General features: G+C 50.6%; 1 protein-coding gene across 3 annotated transcripts in view; it reads left to right on the top strand.

The window, feature by feature from the left end:
• The window catches only part of LOC119953487 (glucagon receptor-like), a 150720-nt gene that overhangs the window by 114746 nt on the left and 22164 nt on the right, over nt 1-13810 (top strand). The window contains exons 13-15 of one of the 3 annotated variants that reach the window (XR_005458032.1): nt 1881-1922; nt 4431-5309; nt 8875-11235. Coding sequence is in view for 1 of the 3 variants with exons in the window: in XM_038777819.1 (XP_038633747.1) it covers nt 1881-1922; nt 4431-4742 (354 nt within the window). In the remaining 2 variants the exon portion in view is untranslated. Of the gene's footprint in view, nt 1-1880; nt 1923-4430; nt 5667-8874; nt 11236-13810 lie in introns of those variants that run through there. The other 2 variants (XR_005458033.1, XM_038777819.1) reach the window with 2 other exon arrangements.

Here is a 13810-nt window from a genome sequence, read left to right as displayed (position 1 = left end):
ATTCTTACTGCGATACACTGCCTGAAATGGAAGCAGATTCAATAGTAACTTCCAAAAGGGAGTTGGATATTTATTTAGAAAGGAGGAATTTTCAAGGCACTGGGAAAAGAGCAGGGCAATGGGATTAATTGGATAGCTTTTACAAAGGGGCAGCACAGAAATAATGGGCTGAATGGCCCCCTGATGTGCTGCATGATTCTGTGGTTTATTTTCTGATGCAGTTTCCCAGCTCCTAATCAGAGTTACCAAACCTCGATAACGCAGCATCGCCTCATAACCTTATCTCATCTCCGTGGGCTTGCACCCCCAACATGGAATCATCAAAACTCCGGGGAACTGAATGTGGTTCAGCCCCTTGAGTCCACTCCTATCCCAGGCCTCGAACAATCCACCTCATTGGGGCCTGTTCCCAATCTAAACATTACTCACAACAGTTTCATTTTGCCTTTAGCTCTCGTTTAGGGCTTGCACGTTTATATCCTCTGTATCCTAGTTTTGTGTTTACTGTTCAAATCCCATCAGCTACATTATCTTTGGGATGAGCTGTAATGGTATGAACGTGACAGTCTTCCTGTACATTGCTGTATCAGTCTGGCCATGGACGGCAATGTCATATTTTTGTGGAAGAAGTTACTCCCCCGTGGCCGCTCAGATAAGAAATGGGAGCGGGGTAGACCACACGGCCCATGGAATCTGCTCCGCCATTCACGGAGGATTCTGGGCTTCATCACGTTTTCCTGCCCACTCTCCGTATCCCTTCATCCCACAAGAGACCAAACATCTATCAACAGACCCAGACTTAAACATGGTCAACGATGGAGCCTCTGGGGTCGAGAATTCCAAAGATTCACAACCCTTTGAATGAACATTTCTCCTCCTCTCAGTCCATAATGATCACCCCCTTTATCCTGGGACTGTGGTCCCCGTGACTCCGATTCTCTGACCAGCAAACACGTCAGCATCCAGCCCATCAAAACCCTTCAGAATTTTGCACATCGCCTCTCATTCTTTGAAGCTACCTCTGTGTAGATTTTTATGCCCTAGCAATCATGTGTAGAAATAGATTTAACATTGTATTTCCAGCACCCAATTAATGATCCACATAGATCATAGAATTTACAGTGCAGAAGGAGGTCATTCAGCCCATCGAGTCTGCACCGGCTCCTGGAAAGAGCACCCTACCCAAGGTTAACACCTCCACCCTATACCCATAACCCAGTAACCCCAGCCAACACTAAGGGACACTGAGGGGCAATTTATCATGGCCGAACCATCTAACCTGCACATCTTTGGACTGTGGGGGGAAACCGGAGCACCCGGAGGAAACCCACGCAGACATGGGGAGGATGTGCAGACTCCACACAGACAGTGACCCAAGCCGGAATCGAACCTGGGACCCTGGAGCTGTGAAGCGATTGCGCTATCCACAATGCTACCGTGCTGCCATAAGACATGTGGCTCTTACCCCAATAGAACAGTTGTCACTTTGAATATTGTTGTCTTATTTGTTCAGGGGCTATGGGCATCGTTGGCAGGGCCAGCATTTATTGCCCATCCCTAATTGCCCTTGGCATTTTCAGAAGACCTGGAGTTATGTAGGCCAGATTGTTGGCAGATTTCCTCCCCAAAGGAACATTTGCTTTTTACAACAGTGAACGGTTTTGTCATTTGATTTATAATTCCAGATTGAATTTAAATTTCAACATCTGCCCTGGTGGGATTTGAAACCGGTTGCCCAGAGCATTGCCCCAGGTCTCTGGATTACTAGCCCTGTGACAATACCACTACGCCACCACCTCCCCAAGAATGCTTTTGTCATGAATGCAATTGAGCAGTGATTGGCAGAGACACTGATCACAATCTTCCTTCCTCCATTGCAGGGTATGCTGGTGGCCATATTGTACTGTTTCGTCAACAGAGAGGTAAGGTGGTCAATATGTGAGATTCTCCACTGAGATAGCTTTCTAAAGCTCAGTGCCATTCAATTGGCGAGTAGCTTTGTCAAGACCTGTTGACCTGAGGTCAGGTGTATCTGCCATGGAGAGGACGATCAGAGGTTTTGTAGTCCGATGAGATCCTTTACATCCATTTGGGAGCGTGGAGAGATTAATATCTGATCCAGGACAGCGGTACTCCAGCAGTGCTCCTTCCGTACTGCACTGGTGTGTCTGCCTTCTGCTCAACACTGGAGTGGGACTTGATCCCTTCATGTGCTGATTGCAGCTGATCTAAGAGCCTCCCGGGTCTCAGTGACACTCAAGGTGTGTTTGAGGATTTTTACAGAGATACACACACTCTGCTCCATAGCTATAACTCTCAGAGGCGAGTGTGTGCTCCCAGGGCCAAGTCCAAGATGTACGTTATGAATCTGATGCAGTGTGCGTGTCTTCTTTCACAGTAAATATTTTGCTGTGTTAATGTAAGACGATTTGTGACAATAAAGATTATTAGATTATTAAATTTGAAGGAGTGACAGGTGAAATTGATGGGTAATTTCTATTTGTTCATAAAACATCTCCTATTGGGCCGGAAATGATGGGGATTGGTCACATGGAACCACATTGCAGCAGGAAATAGAGAGGAAGACACTGAACAATTGGGTTGTTAATTAACTCCAGTTATTCAAAAACTCAAACTTTGTTAATCTAGAAGGCAAATTGAAGAAAGTTTCCGGGTTTTGCCCTTCCTGCTTGGTGCTCTGTTCTTGTCAGATGAGTGTCACAAATATGGGCACGTTCTAAAATAGTTACCATCATTCCTTTGACACCTCCCTCCCACACAGACCCCTCCCTGAGTATCTGCACCTCCCTCCCACAGACCCCTCCCTCAGTATCTGACACCTCCCTCCCACAGGCCCCTCCCTCAGTATCTGACACCTCCCTCCCACAGACCCCTCCCTCAGTATCTGACACCTCCCTCCAACACAGTCCCCTCCCTCAGTATCTGACACCTCCCTCCAACACAGTCCCCTCCCTCAGTATCTGACACCTCCCTCCCACAGGCCCCTCCCTCAGTATCTGACACCTCCCTCCCACAGACCCCTCCCTCAGTATCTGACACCTCCCTCCAACACAGTCCCCTCCCTCAGTATCTGACACCTCCCTCCCGCACAGACCCCTCCCTCAGTATCTGACACCTCCCTCCCACTGACCCCTCCCTCAGTATCTGACACCTCCCTCCAACAGTCCCCTCCCTCAGTATCTGAAACCTCCCTCCCGCACAGACCCCTCCCTCAGTATCTGACACCTCCCTCCCGCACAGACCCCTCCCTCAGTATCTGACACCTCCCTCCCGCACAGACCCCTCCCTCAGGGTCTGACACCTCCCTCCGACACAGACCCCTCCCTCTGTATCTGACACCTCCCTCCCGCACAGACCCCTCCCTCAGTCTCCTCCCTCAGTATCTCACACCTCCCTCCCACAGTCCCCTCCCTCAGTATCTCACACCTCCCTCCAACAGTCCCCTCCCTCAGTATCTGAAACCTCCCTCCCGCACAGACCCCTCCCTCAGTATCTGACACCTCCCTCCCGCACAGACCCCTCCCTCAGTATCTGACACCTCCCTCCCGCACAGACCCCTCCCTCAGGGTCTGACACCTCCCTCCGACACAGACCCCTCCCTCTGTATCTGACACCTCCCTCCCGCACAGACCCCTCCCTCAGTATCTGACACCTCCCTCCCGCACAGACCCCTCCCTCAGGGTCTGACACCTCCCTCCGACACAGACCCCTCCCTCTGTATCTGACACCTCCCTCCCGCACAGACCCCTCCCTCAGTATCTGACACCTCCCTCCCGAACAGACCCCTCCCTCAGTATCTGACACCTCCCTCCCAAACAGACCCCTCCCTCAGTATCTGACACCTCCCTCCCACAGTCCCCTCCCTCAGTATCTCACACCTCCCTCCCGCACAGACCCCTCCCTCAGTATCTCACACCTCCCTCCAACAGTCACCTCCCTCAGTATCCGACACCTCCCTCCCACACAGACCCCTCCCTGAGTATCTGCACCTCCCTCCCACAGACCCCTCCCTCAGTATCTGACACCTCCCTCCAACACAGTCACCTCCCTCAGTATCTGACACCTCCCTCCCACAGTCCCCTCCCTCAGTATCTGACACCTCCCTCCAACACAGTCCCCTCCCTCAGTATCTCACACCTCCCTCCGACACAGATCCCTCCCTGAGTATCTGACATCTCCCTCCCACACAGACCCCTCCCTCAGTATCTGACACCTCCCTCCCGCACAGACTCCTCCCTCAGTATCTGACACCTCCCTCCCACACAGTCCCCTCCCTCAGTATCTGACACCTCCCTCCCACACAGTCCCCTCCCTCAGTATCTGACACCTCCCTCCCACACAGTCACCTCCCTCAGTATTTCCCCTGTTCCTAACCCAATATTATTTCTTTTTGATCACCCCCATTCCAGGTGCAGTCGGAACTCCTCAAAAAATGGAAAAGGTGGAAATTGGGTCAGGACATTGAGGAAGAGTTTCGGCACACATACAGCCAGCCGCCACACATGAGGAATGGGAGTGCCAATCTGGAGAACCACAAGCTGGTCAGCAGCTATCACAATGGGACTGGGGAGATGAACCACGCTGTGGGACCCACGCCTCCTTATACTGAAAAGGCCGAGTCATCGTCTGAACAAATCACTTTGAAGGAGAATACCTATTGCTACGAATTCCCTGAAGACGTAGATCACAAGTCCTTGAGCTTGGCAGAGAGTAATTGCTAAAAGGCAGGTGAGGACCTGCTGTGCGATGGGAGGTACGAGGAGGACATGGCTGTGAGCCCAAGACAAGACTTTGGAAATCAATAACTTTGAATGAAAAGCAGAGAGGAGCTCACCAACAATCATTGCATGCAACGCTTGATGCCAAACCTCGAGGAAACTGGGGCACGTTCCCTTGGTCCGCGCCCTCTCAGCTGATCAATTTTCCTGCTCTACATGTGACTAACTGTGTGGCTGAAGTTCACGTCTCTTTTTTTTTGACAAAAATGTTGCATTGATGAAACAATTCAGGCGATAGTGATCAAAAGCGATACCTGCCGAACGGGTAACAGTGGCACTTTACAGAGAGCCCAGTAGGCTGAATCAAAGATGGATTCGCATGGACTTTCCATATCCCTACCACCTCTCCAAGAAAAGAACTGTGATATTTAAGTGGCTTAACAATAGGGTGGAACTACACAGTGGGATGGTGAGAACACGGACTCAGAGGGATCACTTTAACCTTGATGCACAGATTTCCCATAACCTCATGCTGTAACTCTGACTGTTCAAACCCTGGTTGAATCTACAGTAGGTGTTGTTTGTGTGTGTACATGCGGGTATGTGCGTGGGCCTACCTATGTGTGTGTGTGTGGGTTTGTGTGTATTTGTGTGTAAGTGCATGGATGTGCGCATTAGTGTGTGCGTGTGTTACTCCCCAACAAGTCAGCCTCGGGTGAACAAGGTGTTCAATGTGCTTCAGGCTTGCTGAGCAGGTGGCTTGAGAAGACACGATAGGGTCAGAGTTGAACTTTGCTTCTATTTAATGTGCTGAAATACAGCAGAGCTGACGTGCATGTGCGATTATAACTAAACCTCTGGGCGTGTGCAAAAAGACTCCACTCGCAACTTTAAATATTCCTCTGCATTAATGACCCCCCCCCCCCCCCCCCCTCCCCCCACTGCTCCACCGGCAACCCAACGTGGCAATTCTCTAAACTGAAAATGAGACGTTTACATTTTAACATTAGAAATGCAACAAAGACCACCCGCCTCAAGAAACCCAACAAATCTTCATCGGATATCATTCCCGGTATTCCGTGTTCACCTCCTTAAAGCTCCAAGGGGTTGTAACAATTGTTACCTTCAATGATCCCTGGCTGTAAAGTAGGGTTCACACTGAGACTAGTAATGAGCTGGAAACACGCCCTTGAAATTAGGATGTACGAGATCATAATGCAAAACTGTTTAGCCTGCACACACATGCATACACAGGCTAACGCATGGTCACGCATGCACACACATGTGTGCGTATGCACACACATGCACACACATACACACATGGGCACTCACACACATACACACATGAGCACTCACGCACACACATGCACACGCATACACACACATGCACACGTGCACCTATAACTGTAAGTTATGCCAGAACTGTATGTTGCTCGGGCAGGGGTGCAGTTGACCATGAATCAGGTGACATTGTGCACAGACATTGGACAAGCAGCCCATCGGGCATCGCACACTCATTGGTCAGAAAATGTGTGCAAGGGTCGGAATCGCGCCCACCGACAATCAAGCTGCCGATTTAGCTTATTAAGAAGGCAATTAAATGCAATTTTGCACGTCTGCATTTCTGGCTGGGCCGATCGGTCAGACGGCCTTTACGATCCAGGATAAACTGTCAGGGCTGTAATTAAAATTTAAAAGGTGCCTGGGGACTGAGGCTTATGTTCGAATGTGATGCCGACAGACACTCATTGCGTAGCTTTTCTGCTGCCTGGGTCAGCTCCGCAGCGACTGATCCACCTGAGGGAGCCTGTTAGAAAGACCAGCCCTCACCCTGCCCTTTCCCAGTGCCCCCCACCCCCACCCCCATCCAACCCCAGGCAGTGGTACAGATGATCGAATAACAAGTCCCTCAATGGAGGAGCTTTTTTAGCTTAGTTGTGAGATGTGGGCGTAGCTGGAGCGAGGCCATCCCTAATTGCCCATCCCTAATTGCCCATCCCTAATTACCCATCCCTAATTTCCCATCCCTAATTGCCCATCTCGAATTGCCCATCCCTAATTTCCCATCCCGAATTGCCCATCCCTAATTGCCCATCCCGAATCACGCATCCCGAATCGCGCATCCCGAATCGCCCATCCCTAATTGCACATCCCTAATTGCCCATCCCTAATTGCCCATCCCTAATTGCGCATCTCGAATTGCCCATCCCTAATTGCCCATCCTGAATTGCCCATCTCAAATTGCCCATCCCGAATTGGCCATCCCTAATTGCCCATCCTGAATTGCCCATCCCAAATTGCCCATCTCAAATTGCCCATCCCTAATTGCCCATCCCTAATTGCCCATCCCTAATTGGCCACCCCGAATTGCCCATCTCGAATTGCCCATCCCTAATTGCCCATCCCGAATTGCTCTTGGGAAGGTGATGGTGAGCTGCCATCTTGAACCGCTGCAGTCCCTGAGATGTAGGTACACCCACAGTGCTGTTAGGGAGGGCGTTCCAGGATTTTGACCCAGCGACAGTGAAGGAACGGTGGATATATTTCCAAGTCAGGATGGTGAGGGGCTCAGAGGGGGAACCTCCAGGTGGAGGGGCTCCCCATGTGTCAAAAGGTAATTAAAGCTTGTGAAAGATTTTGACAAGCGGATGCAGAGAAACTGTTTCGAGTAGCGTGAGGACTGATAACCAGAGGATAGGGATGTCAGATAATTGACCAAAGGAACAAGATACAAGGGGCGGGATTCTCTCAGCCCGGAGCCAGGCTGGAGAATCCCCACGACCGGCATGAATCGCGCAACGCCGCCCCGATGCCGGCACGCGATTCTCGGCGCCAGCGTGGTTGGCACTGCGCCGTTCGGGGGCTGCTCTATGCGGCCGGCCGGCCGATTCTCGGCCCTGGATGGGCTGAGTGGCCGTCATAAAAATGGCGAGTCCAGCCGGCACCATCTACACCTGCTCTCAGCCAGCGGGAACTCGGAGCGGGAAGGGTCGGGGGTCAGCCTGTGGGGGGGGGGGGGGGGTAAGGATGGGTCTAACCCCAGGGGGGGGGGGGGGCCTCCAATGTGGCCTGGCCCGTGATCGGGGTTCACTGATCAGCCGGCCTCTCTGGCTGGGGGCCTCCTTTCTTCCGCATGCACACGTTGGCGCCGGTGCCACTGCGCATACCCTGATCCGCTGGGGTTGGCAGCTGGAGCGGCATGAACCGCTCCAGTGCCGTGCTGGCCCCCTGTAGGGGCCAGAATTGCTGATTATGAGGCCGTGTTGATACCTTCGAGAAACGCTCCTGCGTTTCCGACAGCGTCAGGATCACAGAATCCCGCCCCGGATGTGAGTGATGGAGAACGGGGCAAGTGTTTCACAAGATGAAGCAGCATGTTTTACACATTGGGTTGATAATGATCTGCAATACACTGCCTGGAATAAATATTTGAGGAGGAAAAGATTTACTGGGTCCTGCAGAAAGAACAGGGGCGGGATTCTCTGACTCCCCGCCGGGTCGGAGAATCGCCCGGGGTCGGAGAATCGCCCGGGCCCGTCGTAAATCCCCCCTCCCCCCCACGCCGTGTCCCGAATTCTCCGCCACCCGTGATTCGGCGGGGGTGGGAATCGTGCCAGTCGGCGGGCCCCCCCGCGGCGATTCTCCGGCCCTCGATGGGCCGAAGTCCTGCCGCTGACACACCTCTCCCGCCGGCGTGGATTAAACCACCTACCTTACCGGCAGGATTGGCGGCGCGGGTGAGCGCCGGGGTCCTGGGGGGGGGGGTGATCTGACCCCGGGGGTAGGGGAGAATCCCAGTCCAGGTGGGGGAATGGGAATAATTGGATTGCTCTTTCAAAGGGTCAGCATGGGTTAAGTGGGCCGAATGGCCTCCCTCTGTGGTGTAAGAATCTCTGGGAAAAAAAGGGGCTCAAGCAAGCTTCCTGCTGTCACGCCATCCACAATCTAACCAGTGACCTTTGACAAATAACCTATCGCAGCAAACAAGCAGATTCTGAGGCAAATTGTGTTGAGGGTCATGCAAAATATTTGGACATGAGGGGCCGAGGTGTCCTGTCCGTGATCTCCCAATTTGGCCAATAATATTGTGGATTGGGCTCGTGTTCTAATAATATATATATTTTTCAATCAACAGAAGGTGAAGCTGGGATATCTCTATAATGGATACATGGCCAACATGTCACCTTTGCTCTCCTTTCATAGTGATTCCTCAGCCAGTACCCTGACCTTCATCAACACCTCCGTCCTCAAACCACTCAAGTGATTGAATCTAAAAACCAGTGTAATGGACTGAATACTTCACAGAGCAAGTTAGCAACCCGGGATCGCATCTCTGCTTCAACACACTTGATTCCTTTGGGTTAAGAGTTGACATCAGTGTTGGCGGGGGGATGGGTCAATGCTCCCTTCTACACCCCGCTCAATTTTGCTCTCCATTTCGAATCGGGCGGGGGTTATAACTTCCGTTGACATTCTATATCTCCACAGCATCTTCCCCTCACTCCAACCTGATTACAACGTAATTATATAACTCTGGGATTTGGAATCATGCATCTGAGCAGGGCTGCTGTGGACCATTCCCCAGTTTCTAACCTTTCCTGCCGTATCCCACTTCCGAAGAACAAACTTCACCCCAGACCCTTGTCAGATGGTCAGGAAAAGAGTTTTTTAAAAATTGCTTGTATTCTTTTAAAAAAATAAAAAATTTAGAGTACCCAATTTTTATTTTCCAATTAAGGGGCAATTTAGAATGGCCAATCCACCTACCCTGCACATCTTTGGGTTGTGGGGGTGAAACCCATGCAAACACGGGGAGAATGTATAAACTCCACACGGACAGTGACCCAGAGCTGGGATCGAACCCTTGGACCTCGGCGCCGTGAGGCTGCAGTGCTAACCACTGCGCCACCATGCCGCCCTGAGAGTTCAAAAGTTGATAATTAAATCAAGAGGGAGAGCCACGGGAGATTGAGAGGGGAGGGAGTGGGAGCGGCCCGATGGCTAACACGGGGAGTCTCGATAGGCCGAATGGCCTCCTTCTGAGCCACAAATAACTATTGGGTGGCAAGCGGCTCAGCAGGTTTCCATGGGAACTGAGCCATACAGGATGAAGGTTCAGGTGGTTTCAGACCTATTCACAGATCCTTGTGAAAGAGCACATTGAAAGAGAAAGGTGATCTTTCCCCAGGAATGTCTCCCAGGCCAGGGAACCTGGGCAGTGAGGAATTTCACACCCTGCTCCTTTTCTTTCTGACACGGGGTGAATGAATGAGTCTCCCTCACCGCCCGACAGGACGGTGAACAGAGTAGAGTCGGTGAGTACTGAGAAAGGGCCTGGATTGAGCAGCCCACCTTGCCCTGCCAATCCACAACTCTTGGCTTCCTCAACCAATCCGTTGCTCGGTGACCACCATCCCCATTGCCCCTGCCATCCCCATCCAATTCAGGATTAGGCTCAATGAGAAAGTGGCAAACTAATAATCTTCAGAGGTGCGTGGAGATCGGGAAGATTTCCCCCATGAAACACCCTGGGCTGGATTCTCCGCCGCGCCACATTCACGTTTCACCCCGTTTCCCCGGGATGCTCCGTTACCCAGGCCGGTCAATGGGCTTTCCCATTGTGGGGCAGCCCCACGCCATCGAGAAACCCCCGGGGCTGCCGGAAAAACAAGCATCTCGCCGGCGGAGAATCCAGCCCCATTTATAAAAGATGGGTTTGAAAGCTAGCTGTAATTGTCCCTTTTAGGAGTGGTTCAATACTGGGGAGACCTTTCGCTTGTAACAATAATAATCTTTAATACTGTCACAAGAAGGCTTACATTAACGCTGCAATGAAGTTACTGTGAAAAGCCCCTCGTCGCCACATTCCTGGCGCCTGTTCGAGTACACGGAGGGAGAATTCAGAATGTCCAATTCACCTAACAGCACGTCTTTCAAGACTAGTGGGAGGAAACCGGAGCACCCGGAGGAAACCCATGCAGACACGGGGAGAACGTGCAGATCAATATATTCCGATGTTTTGTCTTTAATGCGCAGATTTATTAATTGGACTGTAACATTATTTTTACGTGCAGCGCATGCCTTGGCAGGGGTCAGAGAGCAGACACACTTTACGTCCCCATACACTTAAAAAACCTTGCCGAGTGCCTGCGTAGTTGTCTCGCTTCAATTAGTAGCTGAATTGGGTTACGTGTTTGGTGTAGTGAGGTCTGGTACGATATTCAGTAACATGAGCAGCCCCAACTGAAAACACAGCGGGCCACTATAGACATGTTCAGTGTCAGTTTATTTTTGTTTCAAAGTTGTAAGGCAAATGCTTGAGTGTATTAAATGTGCAATGAATTCCGAATCGGCCAGATTGTGGAGTGGTGCGTCTGAAAGAAAAACGCAAAATCTATGAATTGTTAAAGCCTATTTGCACAATTTAATTTATATAAACACATGTAAATAGCTGTACATATATATATATATGACATAAAGACTTTTGTACGTGATACTCAGGCAGAATTCCGCACATTCATTGGCGCTGCATTATTGCTGCAGGTTGGGTTGAGCTGCCCTCTCCTCATTAAGGGGGCCTACCTATCGCAGACTCTGAATCAAGTGCTGCGGGCCAGGCAGTGGTCCTTCTTGAATGTATGTCCTTAATTTTTCAGGAGAACGCTTCACCCCAGCTCCATCACCTTGGCGCTTGTCTCACAATTAGCTATCTTTGGCTTAGATTTAGATTTATTGTCACGTGTACCGAGGTACAGTGAAAAGTATTGTTCTGCCTACAGTCTAGATTGTTCCAGACATGAATAAACACAGGACACGTGACAATGTAAATACATAGACATTGGGTGAAGCATCAGAGTTTAGTGCTATGGGGCTGGCAGTATTTACCGAGGGGGTGGGGGGCTCTGGTGTTGGTGAGGGGTGGGGGGGGGGGGGTTCCATCCCTCCTACGCCAGGCCCTCTTCCTGTTTCTCTTTTGTTTGCTGATATTCTACCGGTTCCTGTGCGCTGCCGCAAGCTCGCGCGTCTCCTACTTGCCGTTTAAACAAACCAAGAACTAAAAGCGAGGGACGGACAGACAAGATGGGTAAATGTTGTTTATTCCCTTGTACTGTGTTTGTGAAAATAAAAAAAAGAAAACAGAGCTTTTACTGATCACGATCAACCCGAACGTTGTCTGCTTTGTGTTCCAGCCGCATCGGTCCGTTAAAAGCAACCCGGGCATTTATATAGCGCCCCTCACATCCCCGGGAACCTCCAAGGCTTTGTCCTCAATCAAGTACTTTTCTAACGTATAGTCCGGAGAAACGGGTTTGTACACAGCAAGATCACAAGATCAGCAATGGGATAACAAAGGGATGACCTGTTTTGGTGATGTTGGCTGAGGGATAAATATTGGCCAGGTCACTGGCAGCAACTCTCCTGTTCATCATCGAGCAGTGCCGCCGGATCTTTAGTGTCCGGCTGTTGGAGCAGACAGACAGCGCCTCTGTCTACTGTCTCAGGGGAAAGACAGGAGGAATCTCCAAAAATACAGCCCCCCCCCCCCCCCCACCCTCTCTGCCTTCACTTCCGAAAGAACCAGGCATGGCCTTCTGCCTCCTGAGGTGAGAGCCTTCCTTCCTTCAATCTGTTCAACCCCCTCCTTGGGGAACGACCTATGAACTAAGCAAACCCTTCCTCCCTGCAGCCCTGCAGAGGCCATGACATGCAGCAAGAAACAAAGGTGCAGGAAGTTGCCATTCAGCCCCTTGAGACTGTTCCACCCCATTCAGTTATAGAGAAATACAGCACAGAACAGGCCCTTCGGCCCACGATGTTGTGCCGAACTTTTGTCCTAGGTTAATCATAGATCATAGAGTTTTGGACACTAAGGGCAATTTAGCATGGCCAATTCACCCAACCTGCACATCTTTGGACTGTGGGAGGAAACCGGAGCACCCGGAGGAAACCCACGCAGACACAGGGAGAATGTGCAGACTCCACACAGACAGTGACCCAAGCCGAAATCGAACCTGGGACCCTGGAGCTGTGAAGCAATTGTGCTATCCACAATGCTACCGTGCTGTCCTTAAGAACAAATTAATCTACACTCCATTATTCTACCATAATCTATGTACCTATCAAATAGCCGCTTGAAGGTCCCTAACGTTTCCGACTCAACTACTTCCACAGGCAGTGCATTCCATGCCCCCACTACTCCCTGGGTAAAGAACCTACCTCTGACATCCCCCCTAAATCTTCCACCATTTAGCTTAAATTTATGTCCCCTTGTAATGGTTTGTTCCACCCGGGGAAAAAGTCTCTGACTGTCTACTCTATCTATTCCCCTGATCATCTTATAAACCTCTATCAACTCGCCCCTCATCCTTCTCCGTTCTAATGAGAAAAGGCCTAGCACCCTCAACCTTTCCTCGTAAGACCTACTCTCCATTCCAGGCAATATCCTGGTAAATCTCCTTTGCACCTTTTCCAAAGCTTCCACATCCTTCCTAAAATGAGGTGACCAGAACTGCACACAGTACTCCAAATGTGGCCTGACCAAGGTTTTGTACAGCTGCATCATCACCTCACGACTCTTAAATTCAATCCCTCTGCTAACGAACGCTAGCACACCATAGGCCTTCTTCACAGCTCTATCCACTTGAGTGGCAACTTTCAAAGATCTATGAACATAGACCCCAAGATCTCTCTGCTCCTCTACATTGCCAAGAACCCTACCGTTAACCCTGTATTCCGCATTCATATTTGTCCTTCCAAAATGGACAACCTCACACTTGTCTCTTTGCAGCCGACAACAGCCCTCCTCACTATCCACAACTCCACCAATCTTCGTATCATCTGCAAATTTACTGACCCACCCTTCAACTCCCTCATCCAAGTCATTAATGACTTAGTTAGATCATGATCAAAGAACAAAGAAAAGTACAGCAGAGGAACAGTCTCTTCAGCCCTCCAAGCCTGCGCCGACCATGCTGCCCATCCAAACTAAAATCTTCTACACTTACGCGCTCCATATCCCTCTACTCCCATCCTACTCATGTATTTGTCAAGATGTCCCTTAAACGTCACTA

This window comes from Scyliorhinus canicula, chromosome 18 (genome assembly GCF_902713615.1).
Source record: "Scyliorhinus canicula chromosome 18, sScyCan1.1, whole genome shotgun sequence".
Lineage (NCBI taxonomy): Eukaryota > Metazoa > Chordata > Chondrichthyes > Carcharhiniformes > Scyliorhinidae > Scyliorhinus > Scyliorhinus canicula.
The sequence above is the reverse complement of the archived record's forward strand: the minus strand, read 5'-3'. Positions and strand labels throughout refer to the sequence as shown.